Below are 21,962 nucleotides of genomic sequence, written 5' to 3'. Positions count from 1 at the left end.
TCAGTCCCTGCCCAGGCTCTCCAGACTCTGTAACACCGTGCCCAGGTCTGCTGCACCATGGGGCTCCATCCCTTGTTCTCTTGCTGCCCGGTAGGCCTTACCCAGGGGCCCAGTACGGGGTCTGTTTGCCCAGCCACTCCCCAAGCACAGACTCCTCAGGCACAGTGGAGGCACTGTTGGTTTTATTATGGACCTGGTTCTGAAAGGTTAGGCCTGGAGTCCTCCTAGTTGGGCACTCAGCTGGCCCCGTGATTCCAGCACACACTGATAGCTTCAAGGGGGCCCAGGCCCAGGCTTCTCTGGCCTATGGCTGCTGCTCTCACCGTGGGCCTTGACTAGCCCGAGGATGGGGTAGCCTGTGTTCCCCCATGCCTCTGGGCCAGACAGCCCATCCACAGGGCTCTAGTCTTCATCTCCTGCTGGGGAGACTGGTCCCCACATGGGAAATCTTTAGATGGGCTCATGTCCCGCCGGGCTGTGGTGAGCCCCTTCTCTTCAGGGCCTGGTGTCAGGGCATCTGGCTGATGTTAGGGTGGTTTCCTGGTCTCCTTCCTCAGCAGGGAGCTGGCAGCAGCCAAGGCCCCACCTTGGACGAACCTCACGAAGTTGTCCCCAGCCAGTGGCCCCAGGGCATATAGGCCCTCCTGGTGAGTGCTCTCATGGGTGAAGGGATCCACATCAATGGGATTCCTCTTGGGGTTCAGTGGCTGATCAGGGTCTATGACCAAGTCAGCACCTGCCCTGGGGAGGTAGGAGAGGTTGGGGTGGGAGCCAATGAGGACCAGCACTAGGGAGACTCCAAAGAGCTGCTGGCCCCCTTGTGGGTCCTGGAACACTGCCTGGTGGTCCTCCTTGAAGAGCAGAGGCCGGTGCTCAGGGAGGCTGCGGTAGCCCTCATAGGGGCTGGGCGACAAGATGGATTGATCACGCATCATCTGGTGCACCTTGTGGTATTCAGGGTATAGCATCTTGGGCAGCTGGTTGAACACCAGGCCGGGGTCATGGACAGACCGGCGGAAGGCATGGATCACCTGGATGTTGTAGTGGCGAGCAAAGAGGACAGCATCGGCCGCAGACAGCCCAGCGCCCACAATCAGCACCGGGTCTGAGTGTGGGTTCACGGTGCCTGCCCGCAGGGCCGCCTCCAGGGCTGCCAGCTCGTGGTGGACAAAGGGCAGGGTCTCTCCGGGGATGCCTAGCCGGGCTGGGCTGTCAAAGGTGCCCGTGGCCAGGACCACGTTCCGGGCCCACAGTGAGAAGGGCTGGTGGCTGTGGTCCTTGGCAGTCAAATAGCCTTTCACTTGGAAGAGGGGGCTGGGTGCTTGGGCCTCAGGACCGCCGTGCTCAGCCTCTGCCTGCTCCACAGCAGTGACTACGGCACCAGATACAAAGTTGTGGCTCAGACCCTTCTTGATCACATAGTCCCTGTAGTAGTGGGCGATGTCGCCGGCTGTGGCTCTGCTGTTACGCAGACCTCTGAGGAGGAAGCAGATGTGGGAGCTGGGTGTCAGAGACAGGCGTGGAGGTAGGCAATACCCGTGGTAACAGCACTCCCAGCCGGGGCCAGGCTTCGATGTGTCTCGTGGAAAGTGGAGCTAACATAGGGAGCTTGAAACTCTCTGTGCCTCAGTTTCCCTACTGGTGAGTGTGTCAGGAACATCCCATGAGGCCTTGGGAGAGTCTACAGGGTTGGGTGCAAACCAAGGGCCTAGACTGGAGCTTGAGCATGGGGGTGGCTTGTTTGGGCCGGCCAGCCAGTGATGTTATTGGCCAAGAGCTGGTGACTATCAGCACTCAAGAGGCTGAGGCAGGAGGATCACCAGTTTAAGGCCAGCCTTGCATGACAAGACCCCAAATAAAACTCAAAAGCTCTATGTAAATGTAGTGAGATCTCACGTCTACGAAGTTCGGAATGAGGCCAAGAGTCTATACAGCTCGAGTTCAGAGCCGGGCTGTGCTGGAGGAGGGGGCGGGAGGAGGGATGGGGGGGCAGTGGAGGGCTGGGCAGCGGCCTCTGAACTGGCCTTGAGTGCCATGGCAAGGCACTCCTCAGTGGTACTCAGGGCTTCCCTATCCTTTTCTGTGTGAGTCATCCCCCCCCACCCCCCATCCCCAGCTGAGGACCGAACCCAGGGCCTTGCCCTTGCTAGACAAGTTGCTCTACCGCTGAGCTAAATCCCCAACCCCCAACCCCGTGAGTCACATTCTGAAGTGTGAACTTTACAATATCCCACTGAAGCCCTTAGCAGGTCCTGGGTCACACAGGAAAGGCATAGGAGGGTGTGTGTGTGTGTGTGTGTGTGTGTGTGTGTGTAGGGGGGGGGCTGCATCATCATTTCTGCTGCCATTTTGATTGTATCTTCCCTTTCCAGGCATAGTGGCTGCAGGGTCTGTGATGCTGGAGGGGAAGTTGGCTTAGCATAACCTCAGACCTTCCTTGTACCTGGTTGTATGACTCCACATGGCTGCAGTCACCCAGTGCAGGGACATCTGGCTAACTAAGGGTGACTCAAAGGCCAGGATGCCCGCAGGCCACCCAGGAGCTATAGAATTTGTCTGTCTGTCCGTCATTCCCCTCTCCTGTCTGTTGTGAAAACTGTCCTAAGAGGCTACCTGCAGGAGTGTTTCTCACAGTGGCACACGGGACAGAGGCAAGTGGCTGGCAGTGGATCACTAGGGTAGGGTATTTGCTGAACCAAGGACATGGCCCCTTTAGGACAATGACAAGGCCATGTAAAGGGGAGGCTACAAGCCCCTGACGTCCCTCCTCATCTGCAGGGACACAGTCCACCAGAGGCAGAACCAGAGAGGCCAGTTGGATCTGTGTGTCGGGGAGTCTCCTCTGCCCACCCAGCCTCCTGAGGGGGGGGGGCTTACCTGCATTTCTTCCGCATCCAGTCCTTAACCTGTAGGTCTGGGAGGCTCATCCACTGGCCCTGGCTCAAGGTCACCATGGAACCTTCAATGGACTGCGGAGAAAGGTGTTCTCAGGCCCAGCCTGGATTGATAGCGCCCCCTCCCAGGGTTGGAGACACAGGAAGAAAAGGAGGTATCAGGAGAACAGGGGTGGCTCCAAGGGGACACTCACATGCCAGGCGCCCCCGGGAAGGTTCCGCCCCAGGACGAGGTGGGGAACAGCGCGTTCCTTGTGCCGCTTCCAGGAGAGCACAGAGTCCATGCTGCCTCCAAAGTCTGTGTCGGGACGCAGGAGGGCATCAAAGAGCAGGGCCACGGGGCTCTGGCTTCGGCCTTCAAGGCCTTCCGAAAGGTACTCCAGGTCCTGAAGAGGGGGCACAGATCAATGGGACCCCCAGAGGATAGCAGAGCCCCACTTTGAGGCTAAGAGAAACTGGTTACACAGAGACCTCTATGCTGGGTATTTTGGGGGATTATCTGTCACCGCGGTCCCTCTGGGAGCCCAAGGGCCCCAGTGAGTGTTCTTAGAGGGAGTCCCTCATTGAGACCCACGGATCTAATGGGTAGTTAGACAGCTGACATGGTATCAGCGGTCTCAGAAAACCAGCCCAGCTGCTCCCGTCCTGTTTCATGGTTGGTTTTGTGGGCGCCTCTGCTCTGTGCTTGGTTTTCCAGGGAGCCCTGGCTTTTCCCTAGGAGGATACCCCTCCCACACTCGTGTGTCAGACTCACCTGGTCCAGGATGGAGACCCCCGGAGCCTCAGCCAGCTTTCTCTGCAGCAGAGGATGTGGGTGGATGGCACCTGGCTTCACGTAGGGGATGTGGCCAGAGAGCAGGTAGGACAGACAGATACCCGAGGGGCCATTGCCTGCAGAGACAGGGGGATCAGGAAGACTCAACCTGGCTGGCTACGCCTGCATCCTGTGAAACATTCACCAGGCCCTTACTCTGTGTCAGATGCCGTGTGTAATAATGACCAAGAAATAAAGTCACGGACAGTGGTCAAAGGCTTCCTGTGTGAAAAAAGGTCTCGAAGTGCACTTCTGCGGTGATGCCAGTAAGGAAATGGGCAGAGAGAGGTTAAGCAAGTGGCCTGTGTTCACACAGCCGACAAAGGGCTAAGCAGGGCTTCTCACTCAGAGAGACAGACCCTACAGCCACGCAAGCCTGAAACTTGGGAGGCTGAGGCAGGAGGATCTGAAGTAAAGGCCAGCCTGGGCACATCCAAAGTAAAAGGAGGATGGGGGTGTAGCTCAGAGGCGGGGTGTTAGCCTAAGCCAGGAGGCCTGTGACAATGAGGCTGAGACTCAGAGGTGACAGTCCATCTGTGGGATGGGTTGCTTCAAGCCCTGGGCGTGGGGGGTGATGGCTATCTCTGAGTCTGCGTGGACCCAAGCTCCTCCTAGCTGGATCAGAGCTTCCTCTGCCTGTCTTATCAGCTCTCCCCTGCTCCTACTGACATCCATCGGGTTTTCACTTTTAAAATGTCCGTTCATGTGGTTCCGCCTGGCTCTTGGATTCTCTTTTCCAGTTTTGCAGAACTGAGGACAGGAACCATGGGCCCTATCTTTGCACAGGTGGGGACACGGGGTAATGGCGTAATGTTTTATGCACACAGCCACAGTAACCACATCAGCTTCATTTAAAGACAGCCATCTAGAGAGGGCAGCCTCAGCCTTCCTGGCCTCAGACCCAGGGGTCCCCAGAGCACCAGTGTACCCCCTTACCCTGCCAGGGTGACACTTACCGATGATGATCACTGGGAGGGGCTCCGAGCTGCTGGCCCTGAGGGAGTCACGCCTCCAGGAGCTCATAGCTGGGGTTGGGGCTCAGCTTGAGGCTGGCAGTGGACCTGGAGAGCAGAGCAAAGAGAAGCCCCTGGGGTCAGGCTGAGGGACCGCACGGCCAGTTCTCAGGGGCATTCTGGTGCTCAGCACGGAGTGCAGCGCCCCAGGGGGCAGCCACAATATGCCTCCTCTTGCCTTCCTCTCCTCCCACATTCTCTGCAATCCCACATGCCTGTCCCCAGCCACACGGGGCACCTGCCCTCCTCCCTAGCTGCCTGGGGACCAGGAGCCACTGTCTCTACTGAGCCTTATGCCATCCATCTCCCCTCTTCACCTCAGGGAGGGGATTCCCTGCCCAGTGCGGGGCGGGGAGCAAGACAAGAAGAATTCTCTGGCAGCTGCAGGGCCACTACCCAACTGGCCTACTCAGTAGCCTCCTTACTGGTGACACTGGTTCATTCCCAGACCTGAGCCTCTGTATAGGCTGTGCCAGTAGGAGAATATTCTGGAACACCTGCTTGGGTGGATTTACTGCCGGCAAGGCCCTGCCTGACTTCCTGCTCAGGGTGGGACTGGACCTTGGACTTGGGGAGACTCTGACAACTGGATTTGGGAAAAATGCCAGCAAGCCCCGGGTTCTGGAGTTCGTGCGCCCCCTGCTGGCCACAGTGCCTAACTGCTCAAAGCACCGGAGGAGCCGCATTCCCAGGCTGGCAGCAGGGGCGGGGCAGCCTCCCCCAGGAGCTCTGTGTCCATAACCAGGGGGCCACAAACAATGTTGATGGGGGAGCAGGGATGACGAGCTCCTCCAGTGACCTGCCCCTCCCACGCTGACCCTGGGCGGAAGCTGCTGCTGGCAGGACTTTAACCTAAGGCTAACTGATGATTAAGACTGGACCATGGTGCGGGTCCCGAGAGCTGCAGATTCACCTAGTGGCTGCGCATTGGTCTGAGGTCACATCCCCAGAACTCCTTACAGAGGAGGCGGACATCTGGGGGTTGTATACGAACTCTCTAGTTTGGAAAAGTGGCCAGTCCATGACGCACCTTTTCACAAATCCTTCACGGGCCAACGAAACGCAGCTGGGGCTGAGTGGGACATGTGAGCTGGGACACAAACACCAGCATCTCCGACCAGGCAGGTCCAACCAGTCAGACGGGACAACTGACCTCACAGCAGCCCGTCCCTGGTGCTGGCATCTCAGTGTTCCTCCGCTGGCGGCTGTGGGGGTGAGCCTCAGAGGAGGAACAGCTTGCCAGTGGGACATGCCCCTGCACCTCACTGTGATCTCATGGGTGGGCTGGCCAAGAACCATCTTTCTGGTCTCAGTTGTGCTCAGGCTTGGGACAGCTTGCCTGACTTGCAAAGATGGTCCCTATGTCCCCAGTACCCACTGTGTCCTCCTCCTCCTCTTCCCCCTCCTCCCTGGAGACTGCAGGTGGCTTCCTGCTGATATTGGAGACCACACGGCCTTCCCCACACAGGGCCTAAGAGGATGATGGGGTCACATGACCAATGGCCATAATTGTAGCAGCTGACACCAGGCACTGCCATACCGCTGTTGCCACTCGAGGGCCAAACCCTCTACACACACCAGGTTATGCTTATAACATTTATCTGGGTGTTAAAAGTACTCTTTTGATCACTCCCAATTTACAGGTAGAGAGACTGAGGCTGGGGAGCTTTGCTGCTAGGAGCCCGGTCCACCTCCAGTCAGCTGGACTGGACCGAGAGGGGCCACCCCATTCCAGAGCCTTCTCTGTGCTCCTGCAGGTGTGGGGGCTGCAGGTTCCTGCAGCGTGCGGCTGCCCCCTTTCGCTGCAGCAGAGTCCGGCCCCAGCGGCCTGCTGCAGGGTCAGTTTCTCACTGACTCAAAGGTGCAGCTGTGCTCAGAGCCTTGGAGATTCAGGCTGCAGTTCCTGGAGGGCAGACCCCTCCCCAGTGCACATCAAAGGGCCTGGGGTTCCTCCCTCCCCGTCTTCACTGTCTCCAGGAACAGGAGTAACAGAGTGTAACATCCTGGCAGGGAGTTTCCTGTACACTGTCTCCTTTCATCCTCATGACAACCCACTTCTCAGATGAGGAGACTGAGGCTCCAGGGGAAAAGGCAAGCCCCCTAAGTTTCAGAGCAGGCAGATAACAGAACTGAACATTTGATCTCTGTGGGCAGAACCCTACCAGATATTCCAACACCCCTGAAAAAAGCGTGCCAACTATCCCCAGAGACCTGAGGTGCCCACTCTTTCCTTCTCTGTAACACCCCAGCATACAGCTCCTCAGTGATGCCGGCAGGAGGCCCTGTCCACACAGGCGGGATCCAAGGGGATGCCCAAGTTGCTTCACAGGAAGTAGGAGGAGCTAACACATTTGAGGACTTTGCACTCTAGGACCAGCCCCTTTCCCAGCGCAGCTGGCAGATCCTTCACCTGGAGCAGCTGGATGCCATTCACGTGAGGTCACCACCACCAGGCCTGGACCCCAGAGGTCACATCCTCCAAGCTGCTCACCCTCACCACCACCCACAAACACTAGCTACAAAGGTACAAAGCAAACAAGTTCTCTGTACTCCTGTGAGCTCCACCCACGGGCTTTAGTTTGAAGAGCTGGAATAAGCTGCCTGGTTTGTTTGAGTCAGGGTATCATGTAGTCCAGGCTGGCTTTAAACAACAATAAACCTCGCATGGCCTTGAACTCTTGATCATCCTGCCTGCACCTTCCAAGTGCTCAGATTACAGAAGTGAACCCCGCCCCACCCCCCAAGTTTAGAAAAACCCCTTTTTAACGTGATGGTGTCTTTCTGAGTCCCTCTGGTCCGGCAATGCTGACTGAAAAGCTAACGCTAGAAATTGCTGGTTTGAAGGACCAGGGAGATGGCTCAGGAGGACCTGAGTTCGGATTCCCCCTGCTCCAGTAAAGAGCAAATGTTTATAATCCCAGATCTGTGGGGAGGTGCCCTGGAGATCACTGGCCGGTCAGCCAAATCGATAGCCTCCAGGTTCAGTCCAGAAGAGCCAGGGAAATGGCTCACCAGGTAACTTGTTACATATGGGTGGTAACCTGATTTGATCCCTAGAACCCACATAAAGACGGAAGGAGAAAACTGACTCCTGACCCCTGAGGGTGGTTGTCTGACCTCCACACAAGCTTTCTCTCTCTAGTTAAAATAAAATAAAATAAAAAATAAGGTAGTCTTCCATCCAAGTACTAACCAGGGCCCGATTGGTCTACAGAGCAAGTTACAGGACAGCCAGGGCTACACAGAGAAACCCTGTCTTGAATAAATAAATAAATAAAAATAAATAAAATAAATACACAATAAAATAATAAAAGGGAAAAGTGTGGACAGTGATTGAGGAAGTCTCCAGGCATCGGCCGCTGACCTCCGCAGGTATGAGCACATGCACACAAAAATGAAAAGGAGAGTTTCTCAGAAGTGTCGCTAACTGCCCCGGGTCACACCGCAGATATTTCTGAGGTTATGAAATCATCATGCTGGGGAGGGCTGGGGCCATGTACCATTTGCTTCTGAGACACCCAAGAGCTGGGGTTTCTTATCCCCACTACACAGAGAAAGAAACTAAGGCAGGGTGGGGGAAGCATCTTGTCCAGGTCTCAGACCGTCTAGTCTGGTCCCCTTCCCCTCCATTTCCAAACAAAGCAACAAGTAACAGTGACAGCTGCTAGGGACACAAAGCCCTGGGGCATGAGGAAGTGCGCAGTCAGCCAAGTATTACCTGGCCTTTGTCACAAAGAACACTTATTCCAAGTGCCCGCCCCACCTGAGCCCAAGGATTCCTAATGCCCCACCTCCATGGCCCACCACGCTCTCCAAGCACCTTCCCTAAGCCAAGTGCCCAGGAACCCTTGTCTGTGCCCATTTGTGCCCGGTACACAGGACACAGCACCTCACTGGGCTGTAGACACAGTGGCCTTAGATGCCTCCCAGGAGCAAGGCTACCCACACTTCTTCCTGTCAGAACAACTATTCCATGGGCTGGATGAGGCTATTGGGCTAGGGGCTACTGGGAGAGGGGCCCAGGCTCCTGGCCATGGCCATGGCTGGGCGGTGCAGGGAGGACACCCAGAGTCCTGCTCAGGACCGGATTCCTTACTGCCCCGCTCCCCTGCCTGGCTATCATTTCCCACCCACAGTCTTGTCCAGGCCACTCACCTGATGGGCAGTAGCTGGAGGGAGCTGGTGAGCCTGGGTGCGCAGGACACTCAGAGGAACTTGGTCACGGTGCCCGGCTGCAGGAACGGGATGCCCGTTAGCCCTGGGGATCCCAGAGGCTGTGAGAGGCCCAAGGCTAGCAGGGGTATTTCACTGCAGGGCTGGGAGGAGGCGGAGGCAGGGGCGGGGCCAGGAAAATCACTTTCATAAGCGTGAGTCAGCAGGGGCCCCTGGGTGAATGAACTTGCCCCTGGCCAGCCTTAAAGGGCCCTTGCTGGTCAGCTCCCCTTCCTGGGCTCAGTCTGAGGGAGGAAGTAGTGACCCTTGAAAGAGATTACCTGGTCTCTTCCCTACAGGAGGGACAACTTGGCCACGTGCAATTGAAATGACTGTCCCGCTGGCCCCTCAAGTACAGAAGGAGGCTCTTTCACCTGGTTTCCACCCCTCACACCACAGAAAAAAGCCCTCAGGCACCAGCCTGACCCCTGACAGTCCCCAAGCTGAACTTCCTGGTTGGAGGCTCTGGACAAACCTCAGTTTCCTCATCTGAAAAGTGGGGTTGAGTGGGATTCCTTGCTGGGCTGGGGTGTGTGCGGGCCAGGGGGTTGGTGCGGCATCTCCCTGGTCCTCACAGACCTTCTGCCTGGAGGGGTCACACCATCTGCTCAACTGTTTCTGAGCTCCCTGAGCGGAAGCTCGGCCCTGGGGCGGCATGGCCGGCGGGGATAGCACTCCACATAGGTGTTCAGTATTTGCTAACAGAAGGAAGCTGGGCAGGGTCACCACACAGACCTTGGTGGCCTTACCTGTTCTCATCATTATCAGTCGTCACCCTCATGGTCCTCTCTGCCACCGGGACCAGGACCAGGGGTGGATGTCAGGCTCTTCCTCTAAGAGCCAAACACTCACTAATCAAGAAAACGACACTTTGATGAAATTTTCTAAAAAAGAAAAATTTCAAGAGAAAGGATGAATACAAACGATAGATAAAGAAAGCTTCAGTTGTAAGGTGAGGTAGGCTCCTTAGGCCCACCTTGTGGAACAGCCGCTAGCTGGGAGAGTCTTGGCTGCTAGCACACATTTTTATTTAAAAATCTGGTATTTTGTTTTTTCCTGGCTTAAAAAAAAAATATGGTTCAAAATGCTGCATAGAGTCCTGGAGAAAGAGTTCAGTAGAGCCTGTGCCTAGAATTGCACAAGGCCCTAGGTTCAAGCCCCAGTACCGTTAAAAAAAATCCCTCTACAAAACCCTGCATGCACTCATATGCATATGTTCAAACCTGGGATCATAGCGGGGAGATGGCTCTGCAGCAGAACACTTTCCTAGCATGCTCAAAGCCCTGGATTCAATCCCCAGTACTGACACACACACACACACACACACACACACACACACACACACACACACACACACACACACCCCTGAGCCCTAGTTTACACTAGCAGTCTCATTGGGAGAGTCTGTTCCCCAGGGAGAATGTGGTGCCCAACCACAGCCTGGCAGAGGGAACTCTTTCAGGGGTGGGTGAAGAGGGGAGCCATCCTGGGTGAACAGGTAGGAGGGAGCGGTGGGGTGAGCATGGCTGGCTGCTGACATGAGTTTAGGGAAAGGCCAGGTACCTACAGCCCACAGCCCAGGGACCACTTCTTGGAGGCTCCTTCCGCTGGCTGCTTGGCCTTCTCCCTCGGGGTCCTGGGCTGTAGTTTTTTTGCTTAGGGCCCGGTGATCAGGATCCTGGTTTAACGCTCTGCGGTCTTCCTTAAAATTCTTGGTCATTTCCTAACACGGACGTGCATTCTGCATTTTCTATTTGCACTAGGCCTCACAACCTTCCCCAGCCTGAGTGGGCGCTGCCTAGGGTTGAGCTCTTCTGTTGAAACTCTCTCCTCAGAGGCTCAGCTGCAGGGGCCCATTGGACCAGGTAGTGCAAGCTTCAGAGAGTCCCTGTTACAGGCCTCAGCTCAGTGCAGGTGTGCTTTGCGACCTGGGCCTAAGGAACCCCCTCCCTGCACCTCTCCGGTCTCAAAGTGTACTTCCCACACACCGGGACCTGGAGTGGAGCTCTGAACACAGTGAGGGATCCTGAGGGCTGGAGCAGTCGCAGGGCGCATGTGTGCTGCTGGGTCTGGCTACATCACCCTCTCTACTTTCACATCCCACGGTGCCTGGCTGCAGCTTGCCTGTGCTTTTGGAGATGTAAACTGAGGCAAAGAGAGCATGTACCCGGGGTCAGGGACTCCTATTTTGGAGCCTCAGCTGCCAAGGGGGAGGCTGGAGGGAGCCAGGGGCCAGCCAGGGCCTGGAAAGCCAGGAAAGAGAAACTGGCCTCTCTCTGGGCCTGACCTGCCCTGCCCGTGGTGGCCCTGGCCCCTTACCGGAGTCGGCTGACAGGTATTTTGTGGACTTTCTCCTCCTTCCTTGTTTACCTGTCCAGCCGTTATCAGCAGCAGGACTATCAAGATGAAGATAGATATGGATGCCACAGAAAGCAGGCCAAGGGGCACTGTCCTAGGGTTCAGAGGGGACCTGTGTAGCCAGCAGGCTTACAGAAGTGAGCTGCTCCTCAGAGCTCCTGGGGGGTATGTGGGTCCTTAATGATCCTCCCTACTTGGGAAGGCAAGCAGGCTTGCTAGCAAATACACACAGGCTCCCGAAAAACTCCAACTTCAGACTCATGAGAAATGAGCCTCTAGGACAGGTGCGTCCCGGGAGTCAGTTCACACTAAAAGCTTGTAGGGATGGAGACTGAGATTCAGCTTGTTCAGGGAACTTGTCTTCCGTTCTGAGATTCTGTCTATAAAATGTGCATAAGGCAATCACAGCCTAGAGAGGGAACATAAACGCTGGGTGGAAAAGGCTAGAGGAGATGGCTCACTCCGCGCGCACACGAGGACCTAAGTTCAGTTCCACAGCATCCACGTAAAAACTCCACGCGGCCACGCGTACCTGCAATCCCAGCACCGTGGTTGCAGAGACAGGCGGATCTTGGGGGCGCTTGTTAGTCAGCCAGGCTTGCTGACATGCTGGGCTCCAGGCTCGGGGAGAGATTCTGTCTCAAAAAACAAGGTGGAGAGCAATGGAGAAAGACAATTGCTGTTGACTTCTGGCCTCTGCACCTGTACACACAAGTGCATGCACATGCGTACCCCACCCACCAACAGGGTAAAGTGTCCTTAGTAATTGTTATACTAATTCCATGTTTGTTTGTTTGTTTTTTCAAGGCTGTGGATCAAATCCATGGCTTCATAGATGCTAAGCATGCATCATCTTGTCGAGTACATCCCAGTCCTGTGCTTTACATATGTCAGTGCAAAGGGAATGTTAGGGTTGTATTTTGGTGCTACAGCACTTGCCCAGCACACTGGGGGCCTGGTTTCCTCGGAGCCCCAGAAAAAAACTCACACATAAAAACATAAAAACAGTAAGGGAAACACTTGCACACAGGTGAAGTCTCTAAGTAGAAAAAGCCTCACCCCTGCCCCCAGCCCCCAGTCTATCTCCCCTGCTCTGGGATCCTGCTGCATGTACCTCAGACATCAGGTACATGCCTCGGGTGTCAGACCTGGTGCGGTAGGAGCCTGACACCTGCTCAGTCCCAGGATCCATTAACCAGGAGTGTGAGCCACTTGGAACATGACAAGGGGCTGGGCACAGTGACCTCTGAGACTCAAGTTTCCCCCATGAGCACCGCTGCAGCCACCACGGGGCTTCCTAAGTTGCAAAGGGCGATGGATGTGAGCTGAGGGACGGGCCTGGTGTGGGTGACGGGCTTAGGCTTGCTCTCACCACTCCTGTGGACTGCTGCCACCTCTCTCCCCGGCTATCCCAGAACCACCCAGCAGACCCTCCTCTCTTCATCCAGTGTCATCCCTTCTTGTTCGCAGGAACCAGGCACTGTGAACAGACAGCTCTTGTACGAGGCTGTTACTCAGAGAAGTTCATCCCAAGCCCAAGGTCACACAGCATGAATGGTGTTTCCCAGAAGAGGCTGGCAGCGAATAAAGCCGTGATTCTCAACTTATGGGTCGTGACCCTGTGGCCCACATATCAGATTATTTACATTATGATTCATAACAATAGCAACGTTACAATTAGGAAGTAGCAATGAAGTAACTTGATGGGCTGGGGGGTCACCGCAACATGGGGAACTGTATTTAAGGGTCGTAGCATGAGGAGGGTTGAGAAGAACTGAACTAAAGGAAGAGATTAAGAGGCTCAGGCAGGCAAGCCCAGGCCGGGGTGGGGGGGGGGGGCGGGGGAGGGGCGGGGAGCAGAGCTGTGCTCACTCCCTAGCAGCCACACGCCTGGTGTGCTCAGGATGCTCCCAATCTGCGCACAGCCCAGCTGTGGGAGCAGGTGCATTATTCTACTTCATCCCCAGTGAGGAAACTGAACCCCGGAGTAAATGGAAGCCTCAGCTGGGACAGAGCTAGGTCTGCGACACCACCTAGGCTAGGGCTCTAGCACAAAGAACCCGGGCCCTTCCGGACATACAACCAATATTTGTTCAGGGCTCACAATGCCCGTGGCCTTGACCCTCAAATTCATCAGTCCCTTCAGCAGCCCAGAGGTGGCCAGATAGTTTAGCAATGACTAGTTAAAGATAAAGAAGCCCACGGGAGCTTCCCAAGCAGGAGGCGGGGTGAGGGCCTTTCTCTATAGCCTGGCCTGCCAGCAAAGCTCTGTGTGACACCTGGGATCCAGTGTGGGTGGCCAGTGCTTGCCTGTGCCAGCCTACTTAGGGGTCAGCACTGTGGGCCCCTAGGGAGAATGCCAAAGATGGGGCCCAGGACCTCCACTGGGGAGGAGAGAAGCTGAGCCCTCCCCCCCAGGGGGGGGGTATCGGGGAGGGGGGGCGGCTATGCGCACAGGGAGGAAGCTGGGAGGCTTCAGAGTCTTTCAGCAGCAGCAGCAGCAGCAGCTTCCTCTACTTGCCTGGTTCCTTCCTCTTTCCCTTAAACAGTGAGGGGGCCATCTGGAAGAGAGTGAGGACAATTTGCTCTGGGGTCTGGAAGACAGCGTGCATACAAGGGTCCAGCCCCGGTGTGCAAAAGCCTTCCATTGTGGCCTCGGGATTCTGGTTCCATCCGTTCAAGCCATGTGACCTCAGGCAAGAGGCTTCACCCTTCTTGTCTATCCTGCCTGTGAGAGAGGCAGGATGGGAGACCACTCCAATCGATCTCTTCCCTGCAGCCACATGGAGAGAGTCAGAGGCATGCAAAGACTCCCCGGGCACCAGAGCTTAACAGGGCCAGCGCTACCAGACCCCAGAGCTCATTCCCGGAGGCTCCAGGGTCCTCCTGCCTCAGGCCTGGGTTTCGGAAAGAACCACAGTCTAGCACTCACCAGGGGGGTGGTCACACATATACCAGCCCCTCCTCCTGCAATCCACCTCCTTGCCAACCACAGGAAGTCATGGGGTCTAAAAGAAAGGCATTTTTTCTGTGAGCTAGGCCAGCCGGGCAGGAGGGTCATGGGTCACTCAAGGGCCTTGGGGGGAAGTCCCAAGAACTGCTTGGTTTTCCTGACGATGAATTCTAAACTCAGCAGAGAGCTTGCGTCCACCCTGAGATCTCATCCTTCTGGACAGTCCTAATCAGAAAGGGCCATCATCCACAGGGAGCCGTGATCACAGCACTGAGAGGAAACACTGCTTCCCCAGGTGCCTGCTGGGAACAGGCCAGTCAGTCACTACTGGCTGTGCCCAGAGGCCGGGATCTTGCAGCTGGTAAAAAGGCAAGCAAAGAGGCAGAGGCAGCAGGGTGTGTTTGCCACAGGAATGAGAGGAGATCGTGACATGGCACTGATCCCGGGTCCCACAGGCCAAAGAGGGAAGGAGAGCTGCTGGCCGCATTGCTGGTGTCAAGGGCTTCGGGATGGGCTGATTTGGCCTTGGCTCGTTCCGCCACATGAGGATGGAAGCCAGGGGCTCACCAGGCGAGACAAGTGCCCCACCACTGAGCCACATCCCCAGCCCTCTTTTCAAACTTTTTTTTTTTTTTTTTTTTTTTTTTTGAGATAGGGTTTCACTAAGTTGCCCGAGCTAGCCTTGAACTTGGAATCCTTCTGCCTCAACCTCTCTAGTAGCTGAGACCACAGGACTGTACCACCAGGCCCAAATAGATTTTTAAAACAAAAGGCAAGAAGCAATTTGTCCAGACAAGCATTTTCTGCCCTTCAGTTAGATTCATTCACGCAGTGGGTCTCACCTGCCCAGCAAACACTCATATGTTCATTGAAGAAATGAGCGAGCCTGGATCCTCTGGCCCTCACTCACTCTTTCTTTTTTCCCAATGTATCCCAGGCTGACTTTGACTTGCTGTGGAGCCAAGGAGAACCTTGAACTTCCGATCCTCCAGTCCCCACCTCCTGAGTACTGGGATCACAGGCTTGTACCACCATGCCCGTTTTGCAATGCTGGGAAGGGAACCCAGGCTGCATGCATGCTAGGCAGGCATGCTACCTACTGAGCCACATCCTTAGAAGTCTTGTGGCTTTCTGGCTTTTCTGGTTGACTGCTAGAACATTCTGGAGTATGCCTGACCCTACCCTGTTGGTGTCACATCACACGCACCTGATTGACACGTCTCCCATGATTTAACTCTTTGGCAACCATTTTGAATTGGCCAGAGGTGAGGACAGCCCTGCAGCACACTGTGAGACCCTTCCTCCAGGAAAGACAGCTTTGTTCTGGCCACAGAAGACTGGAAAGAGCTCTCTGTGGAGCCGGAGCCTCTGGGCTACATCTTGGCTCTGGTCTTGGTTCACACTTGGACAGCCTACTTCTCTGAGCCTTTGTGTCCTGGCTGGCACACTGCAGGTCCTCAGCAGAGGGTAGAGACCCCTCCCCCACCCTCAGCCCCTTCTGAGTCACTGAACGGCCTGCCATTCCCAACATTTACCCCTGTCAGCCCCAGGATCGCCAGGCTTGCCTTCTCCCAGCAGGTTAGCAGGCCCAGGGAAGCCCAGCCACCATCCCAAGCCTTCTTGACAGTTCTGATGCTCGATAGCACTCAGAGCCACAACTATATGGGGTGAGACCTCCACCACAGGCCTCACTCAGTCTGTGACAAACTGCAGAAGAGTGACAGCTACCTGACTGAGCCACTCTGGGGACATGGGCTCGGCCCTAGGATGACAACACCTTGTCCTGGCCATGGGAGGGAATTCTGTTTCGAAGAGGCATCTGCCTCCAGGTCTGGAGTTTCAGCACAGGCCTCCCATCTCCCTGGCCCCTGTCCTTGAGGGTCTTGCTATGTGTGACTCATCAGAGGGGACAGTGGCTGCTGTGTGGTGAGGTCCCAGGCACCCTGCATGCTGGTGGCTGCTTTGCAAATGAGGGGTCTGCAGACCTGAGGCTCCTGGCTGTCTGACCAGCATCGTCCCACTTCCATTCCCAGCTAACAAGCTGTGACCTGCTCAAGTTCATTGCCCGCAGAGTTCCGAGAAGCTAGGCCATCGAGCTGTTTGCTCTCTGGCCCACACAGCTGCTGCCCATTGGTCTCCTTCTTGTTTTGGTCTTATGTGTGGTGGTTAAACAGTCTGTTTTTGTTGCCTTTATCAGGCTCTGTAAACTGGATGGACCTTCCTTCTAGGACAGGTAAGGCCAGTGACCTGCAGAAGGTCACAGAGAGGGCTGGAATTAGCTCCAAGGCCTTTCTCATCTCTACAGAAGAGCTTCAGTGCCAAGCATTGGAACAGCCCAGGAGGGTGGCTCTGGGCTTCAGGCTTCTGTGGCAGGATGTGGGAAGCAAGAGAAGCTATCTTAGCCAGGCTGTGGTGGCACACTTTTAACCTCAGCACTCGGAAGAGGCAGGCAGATCCCTGTGAGTTCAAGGCCAGCCCGGTCTACATAGTGAATTCTAGGACAGCCAGGGCTACTACACAAAGAAACCCATCTTGAAAAACCAAAAACAAAAAGAGGCCTATCCCTCCATCCCCTTCCCCACTTAGACCCTGCTGACTCCCAGGCATCCCTGCTGACCCCGAGGCATCCCTGTTGTCCTGGACTACCTCCAGCTCAGTAGTGCCGGCTGACGGTCCACAGGATGTGACCTAGAGACCCTGCTCCAGCACTCAAGGCTCTCTTGAGTGAGGTGGGCACTCTATCCTTCTGCTGTCCTCTGAGTCCCTGCCTCGTGTACTCGGCCTGGGCCCACCTCTGGATCCATCTCTGCTTCTCCTGTTGGGAAGAGCAGGGGCAGCCCCAGGTGTGGCCTTTTCTAGCTGCCTGTGCCTTGGGCTCATGCCAAGTCATCTACCAGCACATTCCACATTGACCCAGCAGGCTCCCATTTGTCAAAGGAGACCACGCAAGCCAACAAGTGTGCTTGCATAAGTGTTGTGTGTCGGGGCAATAGAAACAAAAGGCAGCTTTGGAAAGAGTTGGGAGGTAGAGTGGAGGGTTGGTTGGAAGCCCTGGGGAAGGTTCTGGAGCAGGGGAGAGGTGGGGTGTGGAGCTGGGCAGAGGAGGGAAGGCAGGGCAGGTCCTCTATGACAAGCCTCAGCTGAGGCTAGGCCGATCACGGGAGGAAGCCTGAGGTTGGCAGGGATTCCCAGGTTGGAAGACAACCTTGACATTTCTGGGCTGCCTGGATATGGGGTCTAGCCTTGGGAGGTGGGGATGGTGCCGGAATGGAAGGGCATCTCTGGCTGGCCAGGAAGAACGTGATGGGGTTTGCACTGGTGCACTTGGGCATAGACTGCGAAGTCCAGCATGAGCAGCGTAGTGACCTACAACATGTTGAACTACCAGCGTCCCAAAGAAAAGCCCAGATGAGTGGCCACCATGCGCTCCTGTGGTATAGACTCCCCTAGCTGCGACTGACCTGTCGGCTGTGGCTGACCACAAGCTGCAGAGGAGTGGAGAAATCTGTGAGGCAGGCATGACTCTCATGGGTGGTGGGGTTAGGAGGACACCCTTGAGGCAGGGCAGAGCAGGAGAGGACGAGAGGGTGAGAGAGCTGAGGTTGGGTCATGATCACGGGGGCTTTGAAGCCTGTCTACCTGTCCAGCTGTCCAGCAGTCCAGGGCATGGGGGGCATGGGGCTTATAGGAGTGTGAGTGCCAGTGTTAATGGCAAAGAAATGGGCACAAGGCCCTCACAGGCCCACCAGAGTAGAGAGAAGGGGGGTGGGTGGAGCTGAGAGATGGCATGTTCTTGCCATCCTGGGGAAGTCTGTTGCTGGCTGGAACCTCAGTGTGCTTCCTAGGGTTTCAGACTCCCCCTGGCTGTGATCCCCGCATTGCCTGGTCCTCATTCCACATTGGCAAGGGTCTCTTAAGTGGCCTAGAAGTACACCATGGACTCAGACCAGGGTGACTCGTGACCCAGGGAAGGAGGCACTGGGATGAAGCAGAGAAAAATTAGCCTGGATTACAGGATCACCACCAAGACTGGTTGTCAAGTGGGATGAAACCCGAGATGGGTGAATTTGGCCCATCGGGGGCTGGCTACCCATCCCCCACCCAGGCTCTGCAGCTCCTTCTCCAAACTCAAAGCAGAGCCTCTCTGAGGGGGTTTTTGGTCTGGAAGGATGGCTCACATCATCCTGGGCAGAAGCCATATATCCACAAAGGTTTCTAAGTAGTTGCAGTCATCTCCAGCATCATGGCCACCGCACCTTTATTGTCGAGGTCACTGTCACTGCACAGTGGGAACTCTGGGAACCGTTCTGGGCTGTGTTTGCATGGTTCCCTTGGCGATCAGGGACCCGCCCATCTTTAAGCAGGGACACTGGGATGAGGATGAGGTAGAGCCTGCAGGAGCATGGGGCACTTGGATGAGTAACGGAAACCCTCTGCCCTACTGACACAGCCCTGCTGGGCAGGACCGGGCAGGACCAGGATCTTGGCCTGCTTTTCCTCAGCCCGTGTGCTGGCAGGTCTGTCCTGTCCTACAGCCTTGGCTGCTGTGGCTTTTCTCCATACGCATGCCAGCGGCCCAGTCGGGCCTGGGCAAGCTTGGAGGCTGTGCAGTTGGTGCATGGGTGGAGGGCGGGGGGGGAGGGGGGGAGCCTCGCCCTCGGGGTTGGAGAGGAACTGTGGTCCAGACATCCTCTTCTGCAGTCCATTCCCCGCTCCTGGAGATGATCCCCGGGCATGGAGGTCAGACACCACTTGCTGGCCTGGCTCTGCTTCTATCAGTGTGTGTCCCAGGACAGACCTGCTTGCTGTGGTCAAGGATTCTGGGTCAACCCCAGACCTCCATGACCTCCTTCCTATGCATGACGCCACCCTCCACCTTGTCCTCCCCAATCAAGGACAGGCTAAGATCCCTCACCCTAGGCCCTCACCTTGGGGTTTCTGAGCTTGTTGAGACCCATACTTTGCCTACCAATGGCAGAGTACACAATCCTGGGCATAGGGACATCTAGACTCACATCGAGACAACACCCCACTTCCTGGGGAGAGAAGCTGAGATCTAAGCAGGGACAGGGCTACTCGGGATCAAATTCAGCCCTACGTGCTCCACTTGAGTGACAGCCATACGCTCTTCACAGTGGCCCGAAGTTCCCACCCCCACTGACCAGTTCAACACCTGTGCCGTGCTGGGGACCTGGTGGTAGAAAGAGACTCAAGCCCTCTTCTCAGGGTGGTGACTGTCCAAGTAAGCATGGGACGATACCCAGGTTGGCCATGTTAGGAACAGCCTTTCTGAGGGAGAGCAACTGGGCTAGGACCAGAAAGACAGGAGAGGAGGAGAGAAAAGCCTACAAGTCAACAGCACACAGGTGCAAAGGCCCTGAGGTTGGCAGTCTGAGAAATTGATGGGGTAAATGCTAGAGGGAGGGAATCAAGTGAGGCTTGGGGGTCGCTGTGACAAGGGAGCCAGTGGCCACTCCAGGCGCTTGGTATTTCTTCCGAGGGCAAAAGGGAGACCCCAGGGAGGCGACATACCTCCACGTTCATTCTGAAGACTGGAGAGGAGGAGGGTAAGACTGGGTCGTGAACTGCGGCCATTATCCCAAGAGAGCCTCTAGGTCTCAGTTACTTCCTGTCCTCGGGAGGAAGTGGGTGCTTTCCTAGGGAGGGCTGGCTTCCAGGGAGTCCCATGTGCACATGCCTATACTTGGGTGACATGATGGTCAGTGCATGGGTGCACGCTGCCTGCGTGTGGGGGTGTGCACATCTGTGTGTGTGCAGAGGTGTGTGGGTCGGAAGTGGTGTCTCAGGTCCAGCGGTAGGATGTGTTGTGGGATCCAAGGTCACAGAGTTGTGGCCCAGAGTCGGAGACTCTCTCCTCTTCTCAGAGTGGTCTAGCTCCTCCTTTCTTCCGGGGTGAAAAGTATGGCGCCAGCTGGGGGAGACATGGGGCTGCTGCACTCCCCACACAGCCATTTCTGCAGACAGTTGTGGGCCAAGGCACAGCTGGCGCCCTGTGTCCCTTTTCCCCTCCCAAGTGCATGCCTCCTTTGGGGCCTTGTGGGAGGAAGGGGATCAAGAGGGCAAGGCGTGAGTTTCATGGGGCAAAGCATGCACATCTGTGTGACCCTGCGGCATCTGGGGCGGGCACACTGGCCCCTCTTGGAGGACTTCCATCGGGTCCTTGCTTTGGTTTCTAACCTGTGCCTGCTATTTATCTGTCAGCCTCTTCTCAGCGCTGGAGCAAAGGGGGCCCCAGGGACCAGGATTCTCAAGTCCCACACGGTGCTTTGAGGGGCAGATTCTTTGGGTCTGGCCAGCACTGCCTGAGGTCTGGACTCTTCCTGAGACTGTGCCTGGCTGTTTCTGTCCCGACCTCTGACTTCTGTTTCCTTCCTCATCATGGCTTTGCCTTGAGTTCCTGGTTTCTGCAGACAGACAGGCCTCACGGCCCCAATTTCCTGTTCTCAGCAAGGCGCCTGTGACATTCCAGGCCTCAGAACATCCTTGAAACACGGAGTCAGCCATGGTACTGGTCAAGGCCACTCACAGAAGATCACCCTGTGGCCACCCGCCATGGTGGTTAGTCGGCACTCACTGTGGTCCACAGGATCACCGCACTCCACAGGGTCGCACCCTTGGCCATCCCTCTGTGCTGGGTGGTGTAATGTCACAGCCTCTGTCTGTCAGGAGATTGCGCTGGAACAGGTGGGTTACTCCTGGCTGTGGGTCCCCTTCGCATCAGCAGTCCATGAGAGATGCAAACCAGCCCCACACTCACTGAATCCCAAGCCCTAAGCCGAAGGCCACAGTGGCTTTCCACAGCTCCCAGGAGCCTGATGGCCGGGCTTCCCACAGCCCCTGGCCACCCAATACCCATTCAGGAAGGAAGGATCTAAAATGGGAAGTCTGTTTCTTCAAGTAGAGCATCATTGTTTTTAAAGGCAGGCAGAAGCACATGGGTTGACAATGTCTGTCACATGAGCAGAGCAACACAACCTCCATGAAGATCCCTGCCAGTCCCCAGGTCCACACTGATGTGCTCCTGCCTGGAAGGGGCAGGGGAGCCGGGGCATCGCATCTTCCCTCCCAAGGGGAGAAGCTGCTTGCCAATCGCATCCCACCAGCTTTCCCAACACACTGACTCCTTCACGGCTCTCTCTGAGTCCTAGGAGACTGGACCCTGGGGAACCCCACACCCAAGCACTACACAAGCTTTCTTCCTGGTTGCACTTGATCAAGGCAGCCATAGCAAGAGGTTGAAGAACAGGGTGGGAGCGGCCAGGGCGGGAGAGGGGTGCTGGCCAGTGCTTAAGAGTCAGCTTTTCAGGGCCAGCAAGATGGCCCAGGAGGCGAAGGTGCCTGTGTCCAAGCCTGATGACCTGAGTTTCATCCCTGGGACCCACATGGTGGGAGGAGAGGACAGACTCCCCCACCTGACCTACACACACGTGCCACTCCCCAACAATAAAATAAAAGTCAATACAAAGTTAGAAAAGCAAGGACCAGCTTTGGGGGTGATTAGAAAACTGTACTGTGGGCTGCTTCCTGGGGTGCAACGGCCCCTCCAACGCCGATGTCACATGACCAGAGTGACATCTGGGCCTTCTGAAGGGCATGAGTGGCTGGACACTGCTTCTTCAAAGACACGCAGCCCCGAGACCTGGAGACCACAGGCAGGGACCAGGGGGTGGGGCCAGCCAGTCTCATGTTTATGAATG

The 21,962-nt window shown here is 56.0% G+C and overlaps 1 protein-coding gene across 10 annotated transcripts in view; it reads right to left on the bottom strand.

Annotated features, from left to right (window-relative positions):
• Positions 1-165: 165 nt before the first annotated feature.
• The window catches only part of Osgin1 (oxidative stress induced growth inhibitor 1), a 28,909-nt gene continuing 7,112 nt past the window's right edge, over positions 166-21,962 (bottom strand). The window contains exons 3-11 of one of the 10 annotated variants that reach the window (XM_076572200.1): positions 20,840-20,940; positions 11,824-11,926; positions 9,683-9,817; positions 8,877-8,979; positions 4,665-4,769; positions 3,649-3,785; positions 3,089-3,280; positions 2,878-2,969; positions 166-1,476 (exon numbers count right to left, since the gene is read on the bottom strand). In XM_076572200.1, coding sequence (XP_076428315.1) covers positions 528-1,476; positions 2,878-2,969; positions 3,089-3,280; positions 3,649-3,785; positions 4,665-4,731 — 1,437 coding nt within the window. In that variant the 5' untranslated portion in view covers positions 4,732-4,769; positions 8,877-8,979; positions 9,683-9,817; positions 11,824-11,926; positions 20,840-20,940 and the 3' untranslated portion in view covers positions 166-527. Of the gene's footprint in view, positions 1,477-2,877; positions 2,970-3,088; positions 3,281-3,648; positions 3,786-4,664; positions 4,770-8,876; positions 8,980-9,682; positions 9,818-11,823; positions 11,927-13,812; positions 13,853-16,890; positions 17,060-20,839; positions 20,941-21,962 lie in introns of all 10 variants that reach the window. The other 9 variants (XM_076572201.1, XM_076572197.1, XM_076572198.1 and 6 more) reach the window with 9 other exon arrangements.

The sequence above is a fragment of the Peromyscus maniculatus genome, chromosome 5 (genome assembly GCF_049852395.1).
Source record: "Peromyscus maniculatus bairdii isolate BWxNUB_F1_BW_parent chromosome 5, HU_Pman_BW_mat_3.1, whole genome shotgun sequence".
Taxonomy (NCBI): domain Eukaryota; kingdom Metazoa; phylum Chordata; class Mammalia; order Rodentia; family Cricetidae; genus Peromyscus; species Peromyscus maniculatus.
This window is presented reverse-complemented; position numbering and strand designations above follow the sequence as displayed.